The sequence below is a fragment of the Ciconia boyciana genome, chromosome 2, assembly GCF_034638445.1.
Source record: "Ciconia boyciana chromosome 2, ASM3463844v1, whole genome shotgun sequence".
Taxonomy (NCBI): Eukaryota; Metazoa; Chordata; class Aves; order Ciconiiformes; family Ciconiidae; genus Ciconia; species Ciconia boyciana.
In genome coordinates this window covers 113456883-113482902 of record NC_132935.1, presented here as the reverse complement: position 1 = coordinate 113482902, position 26020 = coordinate 113456883, and the positions used below count along the sequence as shown (strand labels likewise).

The 26020-nt window shown below is 40.9% G+C and overlaps 1 protein-coding gene across 2 annotated transcripts in view; it reads right to left on the bottom strand.

The window, feature by feature from the left end:
* The window catches only part of ITGA9 (integrin subunit alpha 9), a 226437-nt gene that overhangs the window by 75699 nt on the left and 124718 nt on the right, over positions 1-26020 (bottom strand). For both annotated transcript variants that reach the window (XM_072853606.1, XM_072853607.1), the window contains exons 17-18: positions 25176-25252; positions 9196-9346 (exon numbers count right to left, since the gene is read on the bottom strand). In XM_072853606.1, coding sequence (XP_072709707.1) covers positions 9196-9346; positions 25176-25252 — 228 coding nt within the window. The remainder of the gene's footprint in view (positions 1-9195; positions 9347-25175; positions 25253-26020) is intronic.

Sequence of the window (26020 nt, the reverse complement as noted above, 5' to 3'; positions counted from 1 at the left end):
GGAGGGTCTACTGAGATGGCGCACAGAAGGGGTCCCCTGCTCACCCTCGGAGCCTGCAACAGAGCCAGATGAAATGCTTCTCGTTCTTCCTCCCCACCTTGCTCAACACCTCTGGTTTTGATGAAACGCCACAGGAAGCTCCCTCTCCAAAAAAAAACCAACCAACCCCAAACACATTTGGGGCCTGGAAGGCCTCCTTCGGGGGTGGTTAACACGCCTGCTTCTGCTAATAGGAAGACAGACTGATGCCAGCTGAACCCACGGTTACATCGCTGACTGTCACCTGCTCCAGGAGGAGAGAGCCTGCCTCACCTAGTTCCCTAGAAGAAATCAAGACTCTCCTGAGAGCTTTTCCACCATGTTTTTGAAGGAAGGGAAAGAGCAAAGAATGAGCAAGAAAGAGGGAGAGGTAACAGAAAGGAAAAAAAAAAGCCGTGACTTTCCTTTCACACCAGAAGAAAGCACGGAGTTCACAAGAGAGTCAGAAAACCTCAGGGCCCCGGTGTCGAAGCCAAGGAAAGGAAAGCTTGGGATTTCTTAAGCTGCGCTGGCCCCTCCTTGGATTTGCAGCTAAAAACTCTTCACACCGTGTGCTGGTTTTGTCTGGGATAGAGTTAATTTTCTTCACAGGAGCTAGCATGGGGCTATGTTTTGGATTTGTGCTGGAAACAGTGTTGATAACACAGGGAGGTTTTCGTTACAGCTGAGCAGTGCTTGCACAGAGTCAAGGCCTTCTCTGCTTCTCACACCACCCCACCAGCGAGTAGGCTGGGGGGGCACAAGAAGCTGGGGGGGGACACAGCTGGGACAGCTGACCCCAGCTGACCAAAGGGATATCCCATACCATATGACATCATGCTCAGCATATAAAGCTGGGGAAAGAAGAAGGAAAGGGGGGACGTTTGGAGTGATGGTGTTTGTCTTCCCAAGTAACCGTTATGCGTAATGGAGCCCTGCTGTCCTGGAGATGGCTGAATGCCTGCCTGCCGATGGGAAGCAGTGAATGAATTCCTTGTTTTGCTTTGCTCATGTGTGCGGCTTTTGCTTTACCTATTAAACTGTCTTTATCTCAACTCACAAGTTTTCTCATTTTTATTCTTCCAATTCTCTCCCCATCCCACTGCAGGGGAGTGAACAAGCAGCTGTGTGGTGCTTAGTTGCCGGCTGGGGTTAAACCACGACACACCCTTACTCATCTTTTTGATTGTGAAGCTGGTTTTTTTAAGTCTTTCTACAGACAAAACTTCTGTGACTTCAGAGAGGCTATGCCTGAAGTATGAATGCAGGATCATGCCTTGTGCTTAATAAGATTAATTAAAGAGGGTTTCATTTTTATTTATAGATCCTATCAGCATCACAGGAGAAATCTGAACAACTAGGTGAAAGAGCAATTGCCACCACTTCCAGCCACGCAGCACCATGACTACAACATCCCACAGGACTAAGCAACATAAATACATATATACGTATACATGTACATTATATACATGTAAATATATATTTGTTTATATGTAGTGTAAACATATATCTATTTGTTTACAATTCTATTGTATTTTCCACTCCGGGTATCATTTATCTTCTGGCACCATCTTGAGCCGCCTGTCTTAAAAGTGACAAAAAGAAACTCCTGCAAGAACAGAACTGACCTTTCACACCAGAAACTCCATAAACTTGAAGCTTCAAGTTACAACAAAAACAAACCCCCATTTCTTGCTGTAATGAAAGCCACTGAAAGCCATGCAAATCAATTCTTATTTAATTCTTTTGCAGAGGATGTCAAAGTTCAGAAAATTTTAAACCTCATCCTAAGAACACAAGAGACAAACCCTGTCCCATAGATTTCTCACCTCAAAACGTTGGCAAGTCTCTCTACTGCATTTAAGAGCAAAATATGATAATGAAGAGAGACACTGGGACACAGGAAAGTCACTGGTGATCTTTCTGCAGGGACAGCATAGCCTTTAAATAAGCACATCCAAGATCAAGTGTCTTGAGCTCGTTGTATGCTGGGCTCTACCCTCTGCAAAGGGTTTTTCCCTTTTTCCTAGCAATGCAGTTTATCAAGATAACAGTCTAGATTGGGGTGGATCTCGACAACTGAGGCAGCCAAATCCCTTTTCCAAAGCCTTCTCCCATGGCTGGCACTGATGTGACTGTGGCGGTGGCTCCCAGCTCTGCGCAGCTCCTGACCATGTGCACGGGGAAGCAGCTCAGCCAGTGAGCTATGGGCCACACAAGGACCAAAAAGGCATGGGCAGCTACCACCTGCAGCTCAGCGAGCCCTTCTCTACCCCTTCGAGGAGGTCTCATAATTTCAGTGCTTCAGATCTCTTTTTCCCTCCCTCACCTGGATGGAAACCGGGAACTCTGCTGGTGCCCAGCCATGGTGAAACCCCACTTTGGGTGGTACACTAGCAGGTAGGTCGGGATTCACTGTAAATGGGCTTTGCTATAGCACAGGCTGCCTTCTAGCCTCTACAAAAAGTAGATCTCACATGACTGTATTCATCCACACAGCTGTTCTTCCTTTAGAAAACCATTCTCCTCACAGCCCCAGGGGAAAAGCAGGGCTAGGCAGTCAAACAAAACCTCCCTTAATAATCTGAGCCACACAAAGCATCCCAGGCTATTCCTCAAAACCACTATGTATATATACGTAAACAGTCATATTAAGAGTCATGACAAGCTACTTCTAGGACAAACACTTTCCACATCACGTAACCCGGAGCACAGCCCCACCTTAAAACAGCATAAAACTTCTCAATGTATCTGGTCACATATGTTATTCCAGACCATCAAGTCCTTAAAAACAGAGATGTTTGGTAATAGCTTACTAATTGCAAGCTATTTTAAAACAAACAACCAACTTCCCCCTTTCCAAATCCTCACAAAAATTTATACCACATTTTTGTACTGCAAAATAAAATTTACTCTGCCTAACCTAACCTGAAAGAAACAGGCATATAATCAAAAGTCCTGTCTTCTTGAATCTGAAGTTTCTGCTGCTTTCTGTGGAAATGCTTGGGGTGATCCCCCACTGCAACTCATTGTTTCCCTGCAAGTAGCTTAAGATTGCAAAAACTTGGATTTTTAAAGCTAGTTGGAGTTACCTGCATTCAGTTTTGCAAGGCTGGAATAATTTAGGCTTTTGGAACGTTATACACTATCAACCTTCAGTGAGATTTCTAAGTGTTAAGCTGCTCCTGAAAACAGGATTTAACAATCAAGCTCACATAGGTTCTTCCAACACTGAGCAGAAAAAGATCTAAAGTCCCGCAAAATCATGGCTTCTGAATAATTTATTCCAATCAGGACTTTGCCAAAAACCTTTAGGGATTTTTTTATTCTATTCATCAAGTTAATTTGTCAGGAAAAATAACAAAGACTTCTTTCAGATATACATGATAAATCAGAGTATGGGAGAAAAATTTACAAGACTCCAATCAGTACTAATTACACAACTAAACCCAGTCTCCAATGCCCATTCCCTGAACGCAGGAGTGATACACGAATCTGAAGTGGAAAGTTTGGATCAAAAGTCTAGCCTTCAATTCCTACCTGCTAAGAGCAGTGGGATATTAGATGGCTCTAACAGCCCCTGGCTTGAAAAAGATGCTGCTCCTTACTTATCCCTAGGGAAGCATGAAAGTTGAGGTTTTCATTGAACATTCACAGAAAAAGAAAATTAACATAAATAATGAAGTCAGATAGCTTGAACTGCACGTATTTTTTCTTCCCAATTAAGAAATTGGGCAATTTTACTCCACGGACACAAAACGTTTTCGTGTGCTCTGGAGCAAAAGTTAAGCATTCAGATTTGCAAAAAGAGAGAGGCAGCATGTGGCATGGTTACTGCCATGCTACTCATATTCCTAAGCCCTGGCTAGAAAAGCTCTCCTGGCAAAAGAGTTCAAATCCCCTCACGTAAGCGATATATGGCTTAGGCAATCTTCCAGACACACTTGTATCAGCACAAGGGGTCACAGCTTCCACACTACTTGGCATCACTCTCCTCTGACCCTCTGGCAGAGTGGTTTACAGGAGCAAGTCCAACTCACTCCATGCAAAATCAGCTGCATTAAATCAAACCACTAATTTAAAAGGTTTCTGCTAACCAGCTGGATGTGAATTGAGACTGATCACTTTAACTTGTCTGCCAGCAGATCCAAAGGTGCAGTAACTGCTGGAAAAAGAGACATAATGGATACCCAGGACCTAAATTTTCTTTCAGTGGCACAGCTGGATCCAAAGGAGGGCACATGTCTCTGGCTTTTGAGCCCTATTAGTATCGTGCCCCTGCCAGCCTTAAGACTCTTAGAAAGTATGAGCAGTATGGGAAACCGGTGTAAGAGAATTTCCAATTTGGAAAAAATTAAACTCTGCCTGCGTCTGCAGCTCTTCTGAGCAATCCTAGTCAAGAGACGCGGGCAAGCGCTCCGGGAGCAAGGAAGAAAGAGTTCATATCCAAATTGCATGACCTTCCTGCTAACCCAGAAAGAGACGGTGCCACATTACTCATCAGAAGAAAAACCCCAGAGCCCATAAGCAGCACGACTCCGGTTATCAGCAATATTCATACTCAACACCAAAGTTTCAGGTACACACTCACAAAGGAATCATGGAAATTACTGCGCCTGAGGAAACCATAACCTCACTGTTCACCCTGCCCTGGCCCGGCCCTGATAACTTCACTCAGCTGTTGCTTGCGAAAGCTGCTGTGAGAAGCAGCAGGAATGTTACACACAGCTGGCCTTGGATGCTGGGAGCCTGTCTGAAATTTAGGAACAATCCATGGCTGGAAATGACAGTCAGCAATGGGATTTCCTGACCTACTCTCTCCATAACCAGCACTGAAAGGGGGTTAGCCGATAGATTCCTGCCAGCCCTTGCAGAGCAGTGAGAGATTAATGCTGCACATATTGGGTTATTGCTGTTGTTTTTGCTATTATTATGTTACATGTGCTATTTTTATACTATTGCTATAAAATCTCATGCCATAGCTGAACTGATTTAATACAGATATAGCTCTGCCCTACACAACATTAACTGCTACTGCCAGCAAGCTTACAGTGCTTTTTGCTTTTTCTGCAACTGTACTGAAAATACCCCTCTTCGCTGAACAGCAGCTAACAAACGGTTAGCAAAGTGCCTATTGCTGACAAGCATTTTCAGCAAAACATCACAAGCGAGGAGGCAATTCCAATAGATGTAAAATGGTGTAGAAATTAGTAGCAATAGCTTTTTATTCTTTTTCCAGACTCAGCACACAGCAGCACTCTGCATTCTTCTATAGGAAAAGTGGTATCACCTCTGTTAAGTGGATTTTTGAGACTCTGAAATAGGATGCTTTCCTGAAGCTGGGTTAAGATTATGGGACAATAAGCTTTAAGATTAAAACAAAAAAAAATATTAAAAAGCTACTTTACACAGAAGAGGGGGACACCATTTCTTTGTCAACATAGTAAAGAAAAACAAAATCTAAGCAGACAGGTGAGGTGTCTTTCTCCCTATCTTTTCTTTTTTAAAGAGAACATGATTAAATCTTTCTGTATTTCAAAAGGAACATTTTTATTAGTGGACACATTTTGAAATTTACTGCAGTGCAGTACTTCCATGCACCTGTAAAACAACCTGCGCTCACAGAGTGAGAGCTTGAAGCTTTGCACAGGAGTTGTATCAATGTCCAATCTCCACCAATCTCTCAAAAACACACCCAGCCTGAGCCCAGCCCTGAAAGGACTTTGTCATTTTAGCTGAACGTTTTTTTTAAATAAGCAATGTGAGTTGTAATTAGCTTTTAAAATCTCATCTCAAACAGTTTAACCCCACCAAATTTAGGAGTTGAAAAATAAGGTTCATAACAAAAGCATTGTCATGCCCGGTAAGAGATACAATAACTGGCATTACTGTAAGGCACTAAATGTAAACATAAAGGAAAAGAATATGCACACTAAGCTAGTGGAGACAAAACCCACAGCTGTACCCTAAGTCTTCAGGAATTTCATCAGTTAACAAATTTGGTATTTTGCAGTTACATGCCCATTTCCCCAGAAAAGTCCCTCTGCATTTAAAAAGGGTGAAGGGATGCTTTGAGTGCAGGAGGACAGTGACACTTTGGTGAAGGCAGCCCCTTTGAAGTGCAGTAGTGGTGAGAGAGTTAAAAGCACTACAGGGAGCACAGGCAGAAGTCAGCTCGTGCCACGTGCTGTGCCTCTAAAGAGAAGGACTGTCTGTCAGGAGCTACGGAAAGAAAACACTGGGCTTTGTCCATGGAGACGGGGAGGACTGGCTGCAGCACAACAGGAAAATCAGACAGTGGAATAGGCGGAGTATCCTAAATATCAGTCGGCAAATGCTTTTTCACCTCACAAAGGTGTAGCAAAGCCTTGCCAAGTATCATAGAATACCAGCTTGGAAGGCACCTCAAGGATGATTTGGTCCAAACTTTCTTGGCAAAAGCACGGTCTAGACAAGATGGCCCAGCACCCTGTCCAGCCAAATCTTAAAACTCTCCAGTGTTGGGGAATCCACCACTTCCCTGGGGAGATTATTCCAATGGTTGATTGTTCTCTAGGTAGGTCTCTATCCACCACGTCTCATGAAATCTCAGTCTCCAGAAAGGAAAGTGGGGCTAGCTCTAATCAGACCCTTCAGGGAACGCTACCATTATCATCCCTGAGCTAGGCTACCCCATTTCTTTTCAAACACAAGACATGGCATTTTGTCTCAACAACTCTGTTGAAAAAAACCAGCATTAAACTTTTGCGCTGTTAGGTCTCATTGTAACCACTCCATAGAAAGAAATAAAACTGCACTGAATCCACTGGAAATGTCCCCAGTGGGGACACAGGGAAAACACACAGGGGGGACACAGCATCTTGAAAGGACTCCAGAGACAGGTTACAAAAGCCCACCACACGATCATCGTTCTCAGTCACCTTGCAGAAAAAGGATCAAGCAACCACATGGAAGAGACTGTTCTCTTCCACTTCAGCATTATTCGTTAAAAGGCAGCTGCTGCTGAAAGTTTCCCACAACAAGAAGCTCTTTTGATTCCAAAATTGCTCCACTAAGGGAAGTCTTAGGAGCCGTCATTTTTATTCTGGCTTTACATTCTGGATTTTTGCCTGGGCAATGTTCAACCAGGAACAGAATCTATTTAAAGTACATGCATAGTACATATTATGCATAGATGTCAAGGGATGGGGGTAGGTTATGAAACATGGAGGCTGTGATATTTTACAAAAAAATCATTGTTCAAAGAGCTTGGGGAAAATGTTACATTGTAATTGAGGCTATGAGGCTGTAATCCAGTTTCCCAACTGGACAAATGGTGAGGCCAATAGTATATATTAGTTTGTCCTAAAGCAAAAGCTGACAGAGAGAGTAAAATAGCCCAACACAATCCTGTGACTTGGTTTTTCAAAACTGTTACTAAAATAATTATCAGAAAAAAACAAAACCCTAACAAATCAATCAGAAGAACAGTGGAACAGCAAGAATAATAGCAGGCTATACCCTGATCCTGTTTGCAAGACCTAAGGAAGAAGGAAGCCTACATGCTTCCTTGATGTGTGCTGTATTTTTTTTTTTTTTTTTTAAAGAAATGCTAGCTTCTATTAGCAGAAGACACACTGAGTAGTGAGATAACCCTACAACAATGTCATCTGCTTCCAGAAACTGCTCCTTCTAGGCAGCATTCAGCACAGATGTTTCAAGCCTGCTATAGACCCAGACTTAAGGTAAAATACCAAGGGAAACAGCACATCATCTTCAGCTTGTTCCCTCACAGTGTTGGCCAAGAAGAACAACGAAGGCAATTGGTGTTCCAGTTAATCCGTGTGTGTAAAATATTCAACATGTAAGCACAGAAAAAAAAAAAAACCCCACACAACAACCTTTTAAAAGAACATGCATCAAGCTCTGTTTCTTTTCCAGTGCAAAGGAATGGAAACCCTCCCACTGACTTCAATGGGAGCTGGGCCAGACCCTGAAAGTCTTCACATAAAACCTCCATTAAGGAGAAGTTGCATATTGGCATAAGGCATTTCTACTTCATCCCCTGCTTTTTTCCTCTTGGTAAACTGCACACTTGCAGCACACAATGTCTGAAAATGAAGCTTATAATACAAAACCAACTTTCTGAGGCTTGCAACTGTATTAAACATAATAGTCAAAACTGAACACTAAGAGAATTAACATGTATAAGAAATTATCATATTTTGTTTTATTATGTAATGAGTTAAGAGGTTTACAATAACCAAAATCTATCATAAAACATTTCAAATAATGGCAAAATGTCATTGGTTCAATGCACCCAGTTAATCCCATACTTCGCAACAGTTATACTACTGTTTGTAATACTGCTCTTACGGCTTACAAAGCAAAGCAAAGCTCCAGCAGAGAGACAAACAACTGTGAAAAGCAGGAACAAACAGACAGAATGTTGGTATGATTGTACAGCTCCCATTTTGCACAATTATTGTCACATTACTCACACTCAGACAGCTTTTATGGCCATCAGTTTGCAAAAAAGCTCGATTCAGTGTTTATATTTCAACAACTTTACCTCTAAATTAACTCATACGAATGAATATTTACCTGAATATTTCAATTTAAATGTAAAGAAACTAAAAGTCAGAATATTCACCTGACTCCATGCGGGTGAAATTAAAAGCACTTTTGAGCTCTTGGATCTAGTGATGTGCCCTGGCCACAACCCAAACTTGCACCACGACGCGAGCAAAGAACAGCCTTGTATCTTGGTTTCAATGAAGAGAAAACGCAGGAGCCCCAGTCAGGAGATGACCAGGACTGCTGAGTGCAGTGTGGCACCACTCAAACTATAGGCACCCTTTGTATTTTCAGTGCCATTTGGTACCCTACCAGTTTCCAAAACAGTCTCCCTCTACCTCTTAATACCTTAATACCGCAACAAAATGGTCTTTCTTTTTCACTAGTGCACCCCAAATAACAGTGCTGTGTCGTCTTCTACAGAAACACAAAGGGTGTAATTTACACAGATCAAACCCACAAAAGAAAAACTCGTTAAAGAGCCTGGAAGAAATTCGAGCCCAGCATAACCAGAAATAACTTCCAAATGTCTCAGCAGTGTGGCCCAGGCCACCCCCCGTCCCTACATCTTGCAATTAAATTGGCTTAAAGTTAAGCCACAGCAAGACTGGTCTTTCTTACCTTTTGCCACATTTTGATGAAGAAGAGCTCTCCAGAAAAATTGAAGAAAACATTGGTGTCGTAGGCGTCATCCCCAACGTTAGAGATGGAAATGTTAAGTGAGATGTTCCTCACTGCTCCCAGGGCCAGGTAGGCAGTTCTGTCATCAACACTGTAGGCAGAAACAGTTACACTGGTTTAACTCTGGGCAACTTTCACACTCTGGTCCTTCTTCTTCCTGCTATGGAAGTGTCACAACTCAACTGCTTAAAAGCTCGGCAGTCAGTAATTCAGGAATGTGCTGTACGGCCAATGCATGGTGCGGGGGGCGGGCTGTACTGGGAATGAGCGGCTCCTGAGTCCTCGTTCTGACACTGCCTTTTGTGACTATAAGGAAACCCCATGATCCTCATGTGGAACTATTTCACGTGACTTATTTTTAATATGGTTTTAGTGAGAATAAAATAGTTGAAGACTGTAAAGTAATTGGACAGGGGAAATGCAACAAGTGCAAGATATTATGCCCACATTCAAATACACAAGCTATTTCAGTTTGTCTCTCAATAATTCAAACTTATTCTAACATTCTAGTAACTTTCTGAAAAATCTTAGAGTTATGCTATGGATATAAAAAATGGAAAAGAGGGTCAAATAAAATCCAGAAACTGGTATAAGTGGAAAAATGTATGGAAACTACAACAAAGGTCCACTGAATGTGACTAATCTTTCTTCAGGTGTTTATGCTGGACCTAACATGATGGCATCATCTTCTGTAAGTGGAATACCAAGGGAATGGTTGAATTAAAATAACAGCTATATATCATTAATCAATACACTATTGTAAAATGGCATCACATATTATGAACCCACACACACATGCACACATAGAGGAAAATATAAATATTCATACACACACATTTATTATTTGATATTTAATCATACTAAGCTATCCAGAAGATGAGCTAACAAGTAGGAAAAAAAGCTAAAGAGAAATCACAAGAAAATACAATATCAATGCAAAGATCTGCAGGTCTAAGAACTAAAAGTATAGTAAAAGATAATATGAAATATGTAGGTATAAATGTAAAAATAAGCAAAAATAGCCAAAATATCAAATTGTTTACAGTTATCATAACTGGAATCTAAGACCATTCATACATCCTGGAGAAACAGAGACAGTGTCACAGAGAAAACACCAAATAGCTGGTCAGAAAAGGGTAGAGACCTCCAGCCACACAGCAGGGAGATGCTCTCAATTATTTCCTCTAGGGGACAGCCAGCCCAAGAGTAAGAAGGAACCACCTCTGAGGAAATGCACCCTCACTCCACCCACCCCACCAGATGTTGCAAAACACACGTGCACACAGCAGCATGCGATGGCATGTAAAAATCCATAGCTGACCAAGCCACCTTTCATTCACCCAATTTCCATGAAGGAATGGCTGTGCCGGGGACATACATGTTGGCATACACTGCTCCTCTGCATATCAGCAACTCTCTGAAAATGGCTGGGGTGCAGGATTTGAGCTGTGTTTAAAGGCAGCCTGTCCCTCCATCGCCACCAGCCCTCATCTGCCAGCCTTGCTCATGGTACTGCAACCAGAGCATCTGCCTAAAAGCGGACTTTCCGAGGACGCGGTGCTTATAAACCCTTCAGCACCTTCTTCCAACCACAGCCATACCAGACCTTCCAAGGCAGAGCTCGCTGGGCTCCATCTCCCTGCATTTGCCAAGAAGTTTCCAGATGTGGGTTTCCAAAGGTACGTACCCAAAGCAGCCAGGGGCTCTGGTGAGTGAGAAGTTTGGAGGAAGATGGTCTTGATTCAGGCTTTAAAGATGATGGCTGTGGATTGCGAGTGTAATTTTTCCATGTAACACAGACAATATTTATAGCATTTGTTTCCTGTACTTACTTCATTTATGATGATCTTCATTTATTAAGCCCTAAATTATGGCTTACAGTTCAATGACAGCTTCTTAGGAGGCAGGTATAAGCCTCCAGGAAATGTGCCTCCTTTCTCACGCTTACAATCAACTGCAGACACCAACCAATCCTACAGATAATTGGACACTTTGCTTTCTAAACATTATAGTTTATTCTCATAGTCAACTATCAGTGCAAATAAGCATTTGCAAAAGCGTATGCAGCACAGGATCGACTGCAAAACTAGTTTGAGAGGTCCAAATCATTTGAGTTGTTGCTCCTTACATACCAAATTAATAGCACAACTATGTGAGAGTACTTGGAAGCATTTAACCTTTTGGCCCCAACTTCAATGTTTACTGTTGAAAAGCAGACAAATTATGAAGATGCTAAACAATCTGCTGGGATTTTCTAATAATCAAAAGTGCATATTTGGAAGCAAAGAAATAAAACAACCATTTATTACTGTGAATTATTTCTCATGAACTTTATAATCTCACTTCTTGCAATCACTTCAAAACTTAATCAGCATCTATCAAACTCCTCAGCAAAATCTGGAAGTATCACTTCAGTAAGCAAAGGAACATCACAAGACATTTATCTTATGCAGGGTTGATACTAAATGAAATGCACACTACAGAATCCTGTCCAAATTGGTAGTAGCAGCACTTTGAGATTTAACATAAAGTCAAGACAATGAAGAATACTCTCCTTCCTACTGAATAATAAAAAAATACTCAGAATGAAAATCTATTTAAAACTAAAGCCACAAAAAATAATGTAAAAATAAAAAGGGTTGTGTTACTCCTTTCTTACTCCTCTGTTAAAAGTGCATCATACCAAAATGACGTTTATAACAACATTTTCCTCAGCAGAGAAAGAAAACCCACTTTCTAAGAGCACACTGTAGTTGCTCCTACACAAAATTCACACACTAATAAACTCTGAAAAACCTCACTGATTTTAGGCTGGCAGAGGAGTTCAGTTCTTCCTCTGAAAGGCTATATGAGATTGTGCTGTAAGTCCCATTTTAAGAGAGCAGCTTTCTGAGTCATTGAATCTGTGTACATCTGGAATGAATCAGGTTCACTTGCAGTGAGAAGAGGATTAGGAATCTCCTTGTCCACAGGGGAGCTCCCAGGCTCTGTTTGCTGCTTGAGAGAGTAACGTCATGGGGCACGGACAGCCTGCTGTGGTACTGGAGCAGCTCTGCTGCCAAACCGGTGCCATCCTCCTCCAGCGCCTGCCGCACATTAAGCAGCCTAGCTGCCAAGTCAAAATATGTCAATGAAAGAACCGTTGTCACCCACCAGAAACAAGAAAACAAACTGAAGCCACCCCTTCATCTTGACAAGGTATGCCAAACAATTTAAGAAACATAATCAAGCAATGGCTTTCAGTTTATGTTTTTTTGGATGAGAACTATAAAGCCACCGACATCCTCACCACAGCCCTTGTAACCTTGCTTACATCAAGGAAGAGGGGCTAAAAATAAAAACGGACTCAAAAAAGGAAAAAAAAAAGAAAGAAAAGAAGGCAAAAAAAAATCAAGATATAATCACTTAATTGGACAGAACACCACCATCTCATTACATCAGGTACTACACACAAACAATGAACTGAGTAAAAGTTCTGGGTAGACTCTGTAGACATCTATACATTATATATAGGCAACCACATTTGTACACACATACGTACAGGCACATGAAGGATGTCAAGGTATCAATGTTTGCATGGAAAAGGAAAGAAGTTTGACATTCAGAAGTACTAAATACCTGCAGCTTTCATTCACATGACCCAGACTTGCAGGTAACAAGCAATTCTGAAAATCAGGCTCCAAATTTCTGCCACGGTTTTGAATTCACTAGCTGTGGTACTACACATCAAATGTAAACAAATATTTAACATTTTCCTCTTAAGTGATTAAGAAAAGGAAACTAAATTCCAGGATAAAACAAGTATCATCTTTTTTGCATGCTTTAACGTTCTTTGTTAATGCCTGTGCCATGTCATTGCACTATGGTCAGCAAGGGAAGACAGACCAGCTGGGAAAGGCAAACTGAAAAGATCTGCAATTTTCATTTCCCCACCCCCCAAGATGCTGGTGCTTTTATTAACGTGGGTCAGGGGAGACATAATCTGCATTCCAAAAGGTACGCAGGGACATATTTCTCTATTTCCTGCACTAGAGAGAATTTTTTTTTTTAAATTGAAAAAGCATTTAGCACTTCCTCTCAGTCTGCGCAGATAATACGCAGGGCAAGGAATGTGATGGGGTCACACTTACCCTCTTACTCTGGGTCACCGACTTTCCCTTTTGTATTAGGAGCCTTTCTTTCCTTACAGCAAATCAGCACCTACATGGATAAATCACTGCTATTGCTCAATGGACAGTGGAAGTTACAGCTGGGATCAGTTAGACTGCAAGTAGGTAAAAATGCTTCAAAAAACTAAAGCCCCTTCTGCCCTCCATGTCCATCAGATGAAATTAAAGAAGAGTCCCACCTTTTGCTTTTAAATCAGTAAAAGGTGTGAGTCAACGACATTGGTTCTGTGACAGATCCAGATTTCTACGTTCACCAACCAGCTTTGCAGTTGGTCTTTGCAGTTACTATGATACTTGAATATTAATTTTGTCTCCACAGACTCTTTACATCAACCCTGAAAACCTTTATTCTGTTGGGTTTTTATCACAGGTTCCAGGGTCAGTTGAACTTTGGGAGGAGTTTTGCAAATACTTAAACCTCAAGGGCCAATGAAAAGCTGAAACCCGCAGCTGATCTGGGAATTCATTTGATGTCTCAGTGCAAAACTGAGAGGTAGCAGCCCCATAAACAAATCCAAACCAAGTAAAAATTTTAAACAACCCCACAGGGAGCAAAGCTATTGCATTTTACACTGCTCGATTACCCTGTCTTGCCATCTCATGTGCGTTCAAGGTCAATTCTCTCTGCAAAGTTCACAGCCTAAGGACTCAGCCAAATGCTCAAGATATCATGGCTTATTCTGCATTAGCTGAGCTGCTGCCTTCCCCCTCTTGCACTGAAGCCTACGCTAGCAAAGGCACTAAGAGACCGCATGCAGTTGATGACCACAGCTTATCTGAGATGCACTAAGCCAGCTATGGTAAACTAGCTCTGAGCCCATCAGATCATTTCATTAATGAACTTTCTGTTTCTCAAGTGGAAACTTTCCAGTGTGCTCTGAGTAGCAGATAACATGAGGTGATGGGAAAAACGTAATAGAGAATTCAAAGACTGGTCAACTGAGGTTCTGTGTCAGCAGAGCACAGTTTGGGAGTAACATCATACCAATATTGCCGCCTATGAAGACTGAGTAACAATGTGCCAATGTTTCCCCATAGGAAGGGACTGCATGTCCCATATGAGAAAAGCACTTACTGTGGTGAGCCCAGGGCCAAGGAGGTGGAACTGCTCGTGCTGGTACCCTTCTGGAGCACAGCTGCCACGTCTCTAGTGCTTCAGTTCCCATATGTATTGCAATTCAGGAATATGGCACAGAGCATCTTTCCTACACTTCAATTTTAAAAATGAATGCATTTGAGTAGTAAACAAGGGGGGCGGGGGGGGGGGGGGGAGAGATGGACGAGGACCACTCTAGGAAATCCTTTTTGCTCTTTATTATGGTATTGAAACAACAGAGTGATTTCTAGTTACAGCTAGTTACCATATATTCAAAGCTTCTCTGGAAATTGTCCTCTTTTCCCCAAATGTAGTTTCTCCACAGAAATCCCCCATAACTACACAATAGATATAACTCCCAGCCACCTATGTCTTCAAACTGTTAAGTAAAAAGGACAGAGCAGGGCACAACATCCACATAAAAATACTTATCACCCTTATCTTATCACCCTACAGAAATCTGGTGCCTTTTATTATTATCAGTAATTTAAGTTGTACCCAGATGCTCACAACCCTTTATAAACAGAACTGAAGAATCAATGGGGAAAGAGCTGCCTCTGTTTTCACACAGTGTTCACTCCAGGGAGGAGCTTTTGGTTTGAATGGAGCTACCCTGGTTTATGAAACTGGCACGTGAAAGCAAGATGAGGTACAACATCTACAGAAGCTCTAATCTAATCTTTCACCCTTGCAGACACACATACAAATCAACATCTTTTATAACCACAAGCAGTGTCCTTGAAATCAATGGTACTGTGCCCCTAGGAAAAAGTTATCCCTGCACACGTAAGACAAGCATCCTAAGGTTGGAACACAAACAAAAACTAGTTACTAGTGGCAGAAAGAAATGCAAAAGATAAATGGTATCAGGCACATAGCTGAAAGTTGCACACATCAGCCTGACATGAAAGAAAAAAAAACCCCTCTGTTTGTTAAAATACTTGAAGAGCTCTGTTAAAATAGGTGCTTGTTGACCATAGATCTGGCCCTGGAATTTGAGGATGACTCAGCAGCACTTTCCAACATACTCCTTCTAGGAATTAGATCATTAACAAAGTCATCATGCAAACCACGTATTTACCATAGAAATTATGCCTTCAGAAATACATCTCCTATCATTAGATAGCTTCAATTGCTCGTCCCGTTCCTGGGATGCTGGGGTGCAATATGTAATTTAAAAAGCATACTCAGCTGAGCATCGATGAGGGAGAAAAAGACCAGTGCCCTATCCAGCCATCACTTTCAGAGGTCAATAAAAGGCAGTTAATCAGAGATGAAATGTTAGAAACAGTACAGGTTTGTTACTTTAGGAAATTCGTTTTGCAGTAGCAGGTGTTATACGTCAGGAGTAAGTTATGTCTAAATGTCAAACGTGATAAGCAACATATACCCATATCAGCACATTTCCTCTATAGCTCATGCAAAACCAGCAAGACGATTTACCTGGTGACCTGTGAAGAACCTCAGCCTTACCAGATTTTGTAATTGCAGGACATACCACAGAAAAAGTTCATGTAGCTGCATCACAAAAGAGTCCGTGTATGTGCATGTATATATACCTACACATGTACATATACATGTGTAGGTATATATACATACACATGCATGTATGCATCAGCCAAGATGTGTTCTGCAAATACAAAACGATGCATCGGCTTCTCATTGCGGTCTGTACAGTATCAAGAATTTCCACCTCTGGAGGCAGCTAATGTATGACAGCACTGCCTGAGGTTAAGCTTTTGTTTTGTTAGCTTTATACTTTGGTTGCTAGAGAAAAACACAATATGGTGACTTGAACTATCTTAGGTCCATAAAATATGGTTGTTGAGATGTTCAAAAGGAGGGCCAGGTTATACATTAGTTGAGCAATTAATTCAAACTACATGAAAGAACATCTCTTTAGGGCCTAGTTTAAAAAACAAACAGCAAAATTCTACTCCAGTAGATACAGTCAAGTGATTCTTACAAAACAAATCCAGTATTTAAGAAATTACAAGACTGGCTTGTACAGTATCGCTGACTGACCATAAGTGGCCTGTTATTAGAAAATAGAGATTGGGAATTTGTATTCTTGTATGAGATGTGGACTACTGAGGTTTGTTACCACTCATCACTTGATGGCTCTATGACCATCCATATGGGTTCAATCACCATATGTTCAAAAGGAACAGGACTGCCCACTGCTATCAAACTGGACTTATTTATTTATTTTGGGAGAGATTTATGAAGCTCTGAGTGCAACTAACCAGATGGAAACCAAGAAACCATTCCTTCATCCCCATTCACCCTCAACAAGGGAAAACATTCACTCATTTCTGAGACGATGCTCCCACTGCAACTTGTACTACATCCTGATTAATTGCAGGCTCTGCTGGGCAGCCCTTTCTGGAAACTGCAAATCTGATCCTGGATGAGCTACAACAAAGTTTTCCACATGCCTCACAAACGCAGCATTCAATACACTAACAACTGTCGGTAAAAGATAAATAAAAGTAAACATAAATTAGAAATCAGAATTCTGCTTCCTGGATTCACTGAAAAGACTAAATTGCAAACAGAATTACAAATGTACTAATATACATGAAATGGTATAAGCATTTTTTTCATTGCATCCTTTACAGTGCAGCAAATTGCTTTGAAATAATGTTAAACTACACTATAATTTATGAAATCACTTAAATCACAGTGTGAAACTTGGTATGACTTTTTGAGAAAACAGAAAGCAATCCACTCATATCCATTTCTCCCATGTTCTGTCATTCTTTTCTCCCTGAAAATAACTCCTTTGATAGCTTAAAAGATCGTGAGTTAGGACAGCACTGGGGTATGACCACGTAACCAGTGGGCAGCACATGACTGCAGTGGGATCAATCACAGCTCCCTGTCTGTGTCCTGGGAGTTGGGAATATCCATGTTGGTACACACAGCTTTATACGCACAAGGTCTTGACTGAAAGCTCAAGACCACTTTCCTAGCACTAGAAATGCTAAGCCATAGCATTTGCTCATTTTTCTTTCATTGTTTTTTGTAAAGCAGAAAATTAGCTCCATCTGAGCAGCTCGGCTATTTAGGGTAGCCTGTCTAGGGTAAACAGAACGTCAAAAATATTTTTGAAAGAAGTGTTTGTTCAATGAAAGATAAAATAAGTGAAAACAAATTCTTCATCTGCTATGAATGAAGAGGAAGGGAAAAACAGATACTATCAGAGCATGTAATTAAGCTCCAAATGAAAGGATATTGTTTTTCCTCATCATGACTGTTTTGTTAAGATACACTTCAGGGGCATAAAACCGCAATGGGCATGCCATGAAACGTGAGGCCTCTCTGGAAACAAATCCCCGTTGTGTGATCAAAGGAAGATAAGTGCTGAGGCGTGAGCCTGGTCAAATTTATGAAACAGCTTCGCTTCCCACATTAAACCACAGGCTTGCAGCTTTTCTCCATGGGTTTGCAAAAGTCTACGATGAGTGAAAACCTTTATTAATTTTTTTTATAAAACACTACTATATTCATGAGATACACTCAAAAAGGTTTGAACTTTCTGATCAAAATTTTATGTTATTGCTCCTTTCTTCAGAAGACACTGACTTTCTGCACTGTTACTGCACTAATCTGTGTTCTGTGCCATTATATCTTGTGCTGGTGAAAAGTAAATTGGACAAAGCTGTCATAACACATTATCATCTACAATTTCTGGATTCCTTCAGCTCAGGTTCTCTAATAATTTGACAAGTCAATATGAAACTGTGCTGAGGTTCATTTTTCAAATCCAGGTGCCTAATGTCTGATGATGTGCCCAGTGAACCAGAAGGAGTCCTTCCACTGATTTTAATAGGTCCATGAGCATATTCATCCTTGCATCTATACACAGCATTTACAAAACAACCAGTTTTGCAGTTGCATAGCTAGTCACCTATGTGAAATTATTCATTCTTCACTAATACAAATAATATGCTTATAAACTTCAGAGTTGTAAGCTCAAGGGCTGGGGGGGGCAACAGGGTGGCGGTGCACACTCTCCCTTGTCTTTTCAGTGAGTCCTGGGTTAGGTACTTTGAGATTACATCCCAAAACATCACATCAAATCATTTACATGTCTATCAAATACAAAGCCATACACAACACAAAAGAGATCACAGAAACAAAAGGAGTGTTGGCAGAAAATATGGTAATCCTTTAGTAAAAGTCACAGAAGGAATTTATTTGGGGAAAAAAAAAGATAAACCCAAACAAAACAAAAAAAACCCACCCAACCAACCAAAAAAACCAAAAACCTCCACCTTCTGTGGAGCTGACCAGAAGATACTGGAAAATACTACTTCTTCATAAATTACCATTTCATTAAAATGGAAACATTTCAAACTCAATGAAATTTTTGATAGACTGGGGTTTTGTCCATTCTCTGGCTAATTCCAGAGAAACCAACAGAAGCAGAAACAGCGCAAGCCACAAACTTGACCTTCCAATATTTGGAAAAGGGCATTTCTCATAAATCCCGTTTCACAAGAGAACTTTTGAAAGCATTGACTCCAACTCAAAAAACCCCACAATTTGAAAAACCTTGAAAATTTCTGCACAATGCACCTGTCACTCCTTTGGCTTTCTATGACTTTTGCTTCCAATTTCACATTTCCAAAACAAACAATTTGCAGCAGTATTTACAGGAATCCCAGCCAGTCTGTAGGGGAAGAACATAAATTTGAGTCTAATGAGTGGTGGCCGTTAAGGATGCTCTAAACCAACACATAAAAGCAAGTTGCTTATTGCAAACAGCCAAACATACACTCAGAAGCACTCCAATCGGTGAGTAATTCTGTTTCTAATGACGGATGAAGGGTAACCTCATGTCACATAAATATATGGGAAGACAGACTTCCTCCTGGAACCTTCTCAGGAATAGCAGTATTTATTACAGCATTTTCTGTTGCTATAATATTTATTATAGCAGTATTTATTACAGCATTTTCTATCCAAGGAGGCTCACAGTCCTGTGCTTACAACCTGATTTACATACCATGCACACAGCTTGTGCTGGAACACAGCAGCTACATGACATGCTGCAACACCATCTTTCTTCTTGTACTGTTTGTTTTCAGTAAAGCTGCTCTGTTCATTGTGACACACGGGCTCTCAGTATATTTACACAGCCATACAGGATTTCCTTCCTAGCTGCATCTCGCAGGGAAGCCACCACCCATTCTGCTCTGGTCTTTTTAGCTGGTTTGTTTATTATAGCTGGAAGAAAGTCTGTTTTTTCAAACACTCTCACTGTTACTCAAATGTCTTCTCCACAGTTTTCACTTGGTTCCCATTACAGCCTAACCAGGGCTTGATAACTACCATTGCCTCTGCAGAGTGCCAATCAGATGGATAGGCATCAGCTCAGGACCTGAAACTGCCTTGGTATGTCAGACAAGACGTATGCTCCTGTCAACCCTGCTCCCTCAGCACTTTCAGACTCTTCTTAAAAGACCAGAGTGCTTTTCTCCCATATAAAGTACCAGAGGAATGGATTAGCAGATTTTGAAGGCTAGGGAAGTCTAATCTTCTACAGAACACCTACTTCAGAGTTTCCCCCAGCACATCTTGAGGAAACAGATGCAGTTCAGCTTCTAAACAAGTAGCTACAGAGAGGCTCAATAAAAATGTGCTATTTGCTACAGAAACCTGATGGAAAAGACATTTGCTGTGCTGAGAAAACAGAGTGAGCCATTGAATTCAAGCATGATGTGTAATATATATATTTTTAATATTAAACAATATTTGAAAATAATAGCTAACAGAACACTCTTTAATTGCATTTTGCTTTTCAGTACTGGATTGCTGGAAAGGAAACCTGGTTTCCTATTGCTGTCCCAAAGCTATGGCCATAAAAATAAAATTTATTGCAAAATATTATATTCCTATTTCTCTTATGGTTTCAGGTTGTGTCATTAAAGTTACCCCTATGCAATACATAAATTTCTTCTTCACACTAAGATACTTTTAAGTCTTTTCCTTTAGAAATCTCCCCGCCCCTGCAACACAGTGCATTACTGCATGGATACGGCCAGATTTTGCCATCTCCTGCGACAGGTGCAAAATTTAACACTGGAGACTCTTTGAAGGGGAGGCAATGAGTAGTCTCTCTGCTCTGTGCTGCCAAAACCTCACGTTTATTCTTTAAGAAAAATGGATTTGAAAACAGTCATGACTGGAAAGATGAAATACCTCTCTTCTGCTCCTTCAGTTTCTCCCAACACTGCCTTCACCAAGTCCCCAGCACAGTTCATGGCTCCTTTTTCCTGACTCTTAAGTTGCCATCTGTAGTTTTAGGCTAACACCACTCATACTGCTATGAGTAAGTCCAGGACAACCACTAAAAATACCATTTGTAGCAATACTAGCACATACCACTGTAGCTGTTTCTACATGCTATCTCATAATGTCTGCCGTAGAAAGTTAAATCCCCACAGTTTGCTTTGCCAGGTCTGGCCTTTGATATTACTGTCCCCTCTCATGATGCTGCATGTTCTCGCTGGCAGAAGTGGCATCAGCAAGAGGCGAGAAGTCCCACAGGCAGTTTTCCAGCCACAGTGCTGGAAGACACCCATAACCATCCTAGGCAGGTGTTTCCATGTTGGCAAAAAGCTGGGTTTTGTTGCGGCAATTTTGCTCAGGTTACAGAGAGGATTTACCTTGAGACAAGACAGAAAACTGCAGAAAAGTTGGTTGGAAGGGATTTCTAGAGGTCATACAATCCATTCTCATCTTCTTCAACACAGGACTATTGCCAGCAACAGATGAGGTCAGCAGGGACCTTATGCAGCCAAGTCCTGAAACCCAGGATGGCAGAGCGCACTGTCTCTGCACAGCTCATTCCCGTACAGCACAAACTGCCTACACAAGAAGGTTTTTCCAAATCTCTGGTCTGAGCCTGCCAAGCCACAGCCCATGACTCTCGCTCCTCTTGCCATCTGCCACGAGCAGGAAGAGTTTGGCTCCTTCGTCCCACAATCCCTTCAGGAAGCTGGGATGGGTTTACATGCAAACTGATGCTAATGAAGGTGGACGAGCCTTGAAGAAATTAATCTGTTAACTGAAAACAAACCTTCTTCTTTCCAGAGTAAGTGCATTCTAACTCTTCTTCATTCCAGTACAGCATGTTACCCTGGTCTTCAGTCCAAGTCTCCAAGGACACCTTTCACTATAACAGAAGTACTCAAAAAAACCAGAATACAGGAATCACCACCACATCCCACCCCTACCCTCCCAAATCTTTGCAAAAGCTTCCAGATGGAGTTAGAAGGCTTTAAGGTTTTTTATCATTGCCCACTTTCAAGCAGTCCTACCCTACCTTCTTCTCCAACTTCACAGTGGAGGGTTTCAGCTTGCCCAGCAGCACTGTTTCCACATGCAGCAGCACCTCAGCAACAGGAAATAATGAGGCAAACCCAATCATATCTGGTCAGAACAGCAGTGAAGTTTCTACCTTACACATGCAGATTTGCTTTGTTCAAGCACTTTGGATAAATGGCCATATATTAGGTCGTTGCCTAGACCAAGCATTAACATCCCAGGCTGTCTATTTGTTATTTTTCAAAGTGCAGTGCTCCTAATTTGAGGGCACATGAATAAGTTTTCAGAAGAGAAGGAGGATCCCAAGAAAAGCAAAATCAGAGCAGACCTGGTTAGCTCTTGCCAGCATGGGCTGGTTTCCCTATTAGTCATTTGGTATGCCAGTTTGGCATCTTCAAAGCTGGGTGCGGTCTTTTAACTGGGTAATTCTAGTGATTCAAACGCATCCCAGGTGAACTCTAAATCAGAGTAGCTTGTGCAGTTCCTGAGCTCATAAGAATGACCTCAGCAAGCAATTCTCTTGATGATAATGTAATCTGAGCTAACTTCCTATGCACATATATGCTCCAACCAGCACATGTTTGGAAGCGTATTATGTACAGTGATGGACAAAACTATACCTTACAACATATAGATCTCTGTACAGCTTTTGTCTCTAACATGCTACAAATTCATGAAAAGTGTCTAAGAACAGCCAGACCAAGTCGGTCCATCTAGCAGAGCGCCCTGTATCCAACCATGTCTAAAAGTAAGAGGCCTATGGAAGAACAAGGCAAGCAGAGTGTTATTTTGCCGATATATTTCTGCAGCTTCCGGCTTTCATATTTGCCATTTCTCCACCATGTAAACTCTCAGCATTTACAGCATCCCCAACAGTAAAAACCACAGATTAATCACACACTTCATGAAAACATACCTCCTCGTCTGTTCTTTTCATTGCTCAGAATAGTTCAGTATGATTAGCAAACTTTATCACCTTGCTATTCATTTTTAGCAGATTATTTCCCTGATCATTTATGAATATGTTGAATATCACTGGCCCCAGCACAAGAACTTGTGGAGTTTTCTCCACTAGGAAAACACACAATTTACTTCTTCTCTCTGTTGACTACCCTTTAATTAGGTAGTAATGCTCAGGCACCATTCCTCTCAGACTTGGGCAACTTTCTTTGTGAACCTTTGTTGAGAAATCTCAATAAAAGTCTTTTGTAGATGATCTTAACTGGATCACTCTATCCACATGTCCAGTGATATCTTCAAAGAGTTGCAGCAGTTCTGAGAGACAGCACTTACCGCTGCCTTCCCATAAACATCCTGTTTATTTCAATCCAATGTATCTGTGTGTCATTAATTGCATTCTTTCCAATAAGTCCACCAAATTTAGTCAGACATGATTATTTAGACAAAGGCATTGCCATAACCCTGCTAACAATGAAGTCCATTGTTTAGTGCAGATAGTAATAAACGAGCCACCTTTTCTGCTCTTTCGACAAAGAAAAAAAAAAGCTTTGTACACAGACTTAGCATAAACAGGAATAATGTGGAAAAATGCTGATAGGATTCTTTAGCACAAAACACATGGGGCTGAAAAAATTACCATATTCCTCAAGACAGGCACTTCTCTCTAATCAGAATCCATAGCATGTTTTTGTAGTTTTATGCATGATAATAATAATAATTTTAAAAATATTTTCTTTAGAGATACCCATTGTGTTATGTTTCTTAATAACTGAACCTTACACAGCCCTTTAGCTAAAGAAAACCCATTCTGTGCAGACTTGATGGATTTGACGACATCCTGTTTATTTCAAACAGGACTTCAGATTGTCACTGGATAAAGAAGATTTGAGAGCATTTGTTCAACATTTTGCTATACAAACGCAGAAATTGTATTTTAATATCCTAAGCTTTTTTGACAGTTGTGGCTTTTAAATTGCCAAGATAACATAAATAACAGACAAAAAAATAAACAGTCTAATGCTCCGATTGCAAATATAGCTCTTACTGCTGTAATTACTATACACTGACTGACAAGTTTTTAGGACTTGTCCCTTGCTTTTTATTGATTATTCCTCGACTGCAGGACAAAATCCCTCACTGGCTTCCCTAGTCCACACAGACACGTCTCCAGCCCTCAACAGATTTTGCTCACCATGAAGATCGAGGGAAAGGTCAAAAATCCAGACTAATCGCAGTCAAAGCTCGGACTCTGCAACCTGAGACCTAACCCTGCTCCCAGCCAATGCCCCGAAACATTCCTGTGGACTTCAGTCGTGTCTGGAGAAGTCTGTAACTTCTCAGACTTGACTCTGGTTCAGTTTTGTCTCCAAGTACGGTTACAGCACGCTGTAGACTTATATATAAGTCTTTTTATATATAAATGTGTGTATATCTCCCTACTATTACTTCTTCCCTTCCCCCTTCCCCCCGCCCCCCCAAGCAGGGGAGTCTCTTTCCCTCTCTTTCCTGACCTGAAAGCAAAGCATTTCACAGAAAGCATCTCCATCAAACAGCAAAACCTCTGGCACACAATTAAATAACTCACATCAGCACTTCCATCTGCTAAAAATGCTGAAAAAAAGGAAACAGAAGTGATGTGTAAAGTTCACCTTTAGCCTGATTTATCCCAAAATTGAATAACTACGTTCTGGCAAAACAATAGGCATTTTCCTAGGATCACCCGTCACAAGGGACGGAACATAAACTTCACCTCTGGTCTATTTGATGAGGTTTATTATCCCAGAAGAAAGTGAAATCAGATGCCCCTTCCCAAGTTACTAATAAGAAGAATCTGACAAAGGAGAGCAGTATTTCAGAAGAGTTAGCATAACTACAAGTTCAGAAACAGAAAAAGATAATTTGAAGAAGACAATTTGCCATTCTGAGGGGGTTTTTTTAATCTTCCATGTGACATTTTTTCTGAACAAAACTGCTTTTCCACAGGCAGTTTTACTCCTATCATGCCATAAACAGTATTTTACCGTCTTTGAAACGGTCCATATTGGTAATTGATTTGGGCACGCATCTTTATTTCCCTGCCCCTCTCTGCTATGCTATTTTTTTTCTCCAGGCTTGTCTATTGTGACTGGGAAGGTGCATGTGTCTTGGCGCGTATGTGCACAGAGCCCACCACCACAGGAATTCAGATTCTGTGTACCTCTCAAGACCTTTCCACACTAAAGATGATATCACTGTCGTCATCCTTCTAGTCTGGATATAAAACATCTGTGTTTGTATTTTGATTTCTCAATGTCATCTTAAATAAAATGAATGGCATACTAGCGTGTAAGAAAGAAAAAAAAAGTTCACCTACTCACCTAGACAGCAGTAATTTACCCTGAAGTTTCAAATCAGCAGCACAGTCATCAGATTGACAGTTCCTCTCAAAAACAGTCTGTGAAAAACAGAGAAAAAAAAAAAAAAGAACTGTTAGAGCATGAGAAGAGTAAGATCAAAATTCAAAGAAGGAACATCCCTGGATGAAATAAAAAGCCACCAAAATCTGTGATACAGGGATATATGGTGTGAGTGTTAAGGAAATTCAAGGGCAGACAAATCTCATCTTTATCAGAATCGTTTTTATTCTCTTCTAACTGAACAAGAAGTTTCACCAAAACCAGACTCTCCCAGAGGTTTTCCTCAATCCATTCCCACTTCCCATCTGACAAGAATTACTGCTCACACAATATTTCTGGCACTGTTATTTCTCTTCCCCATGCATGTGCATGAAAATGAAACAGAAAGTAAACTATTTATGAAACTATTTTCAGTCCTAAGAATTGCAAGGAAGGAAATCATGCACCAAACATATTCACTAGCCTATATTAAAGATAAGGAATTAAACCTTTTTTTTTTTTTTTTTTAGATCTTATGTATCGTAGGAAACATTTCTGCCATCCTACAAGCAACAGAAAATTACAAAGACTGTTACATACCAACAATACTCTCAAATAATGGAACCACTGTCAATCTTGTGAACTCTGGTACAGACTATTATTTAGGAAATTTAACAGATTGATAAAGCTAGGAACTGTGAAAGGACAACATACCACTATGTTGTCATGCTATTTAAGGAGCAAAAATAAGGGGAATATGTGAGAAGTCTATAAGCCTATACAAATGTCTATAGTAGTTTGTCATGGCTAAACAAGGCAGCCACCAG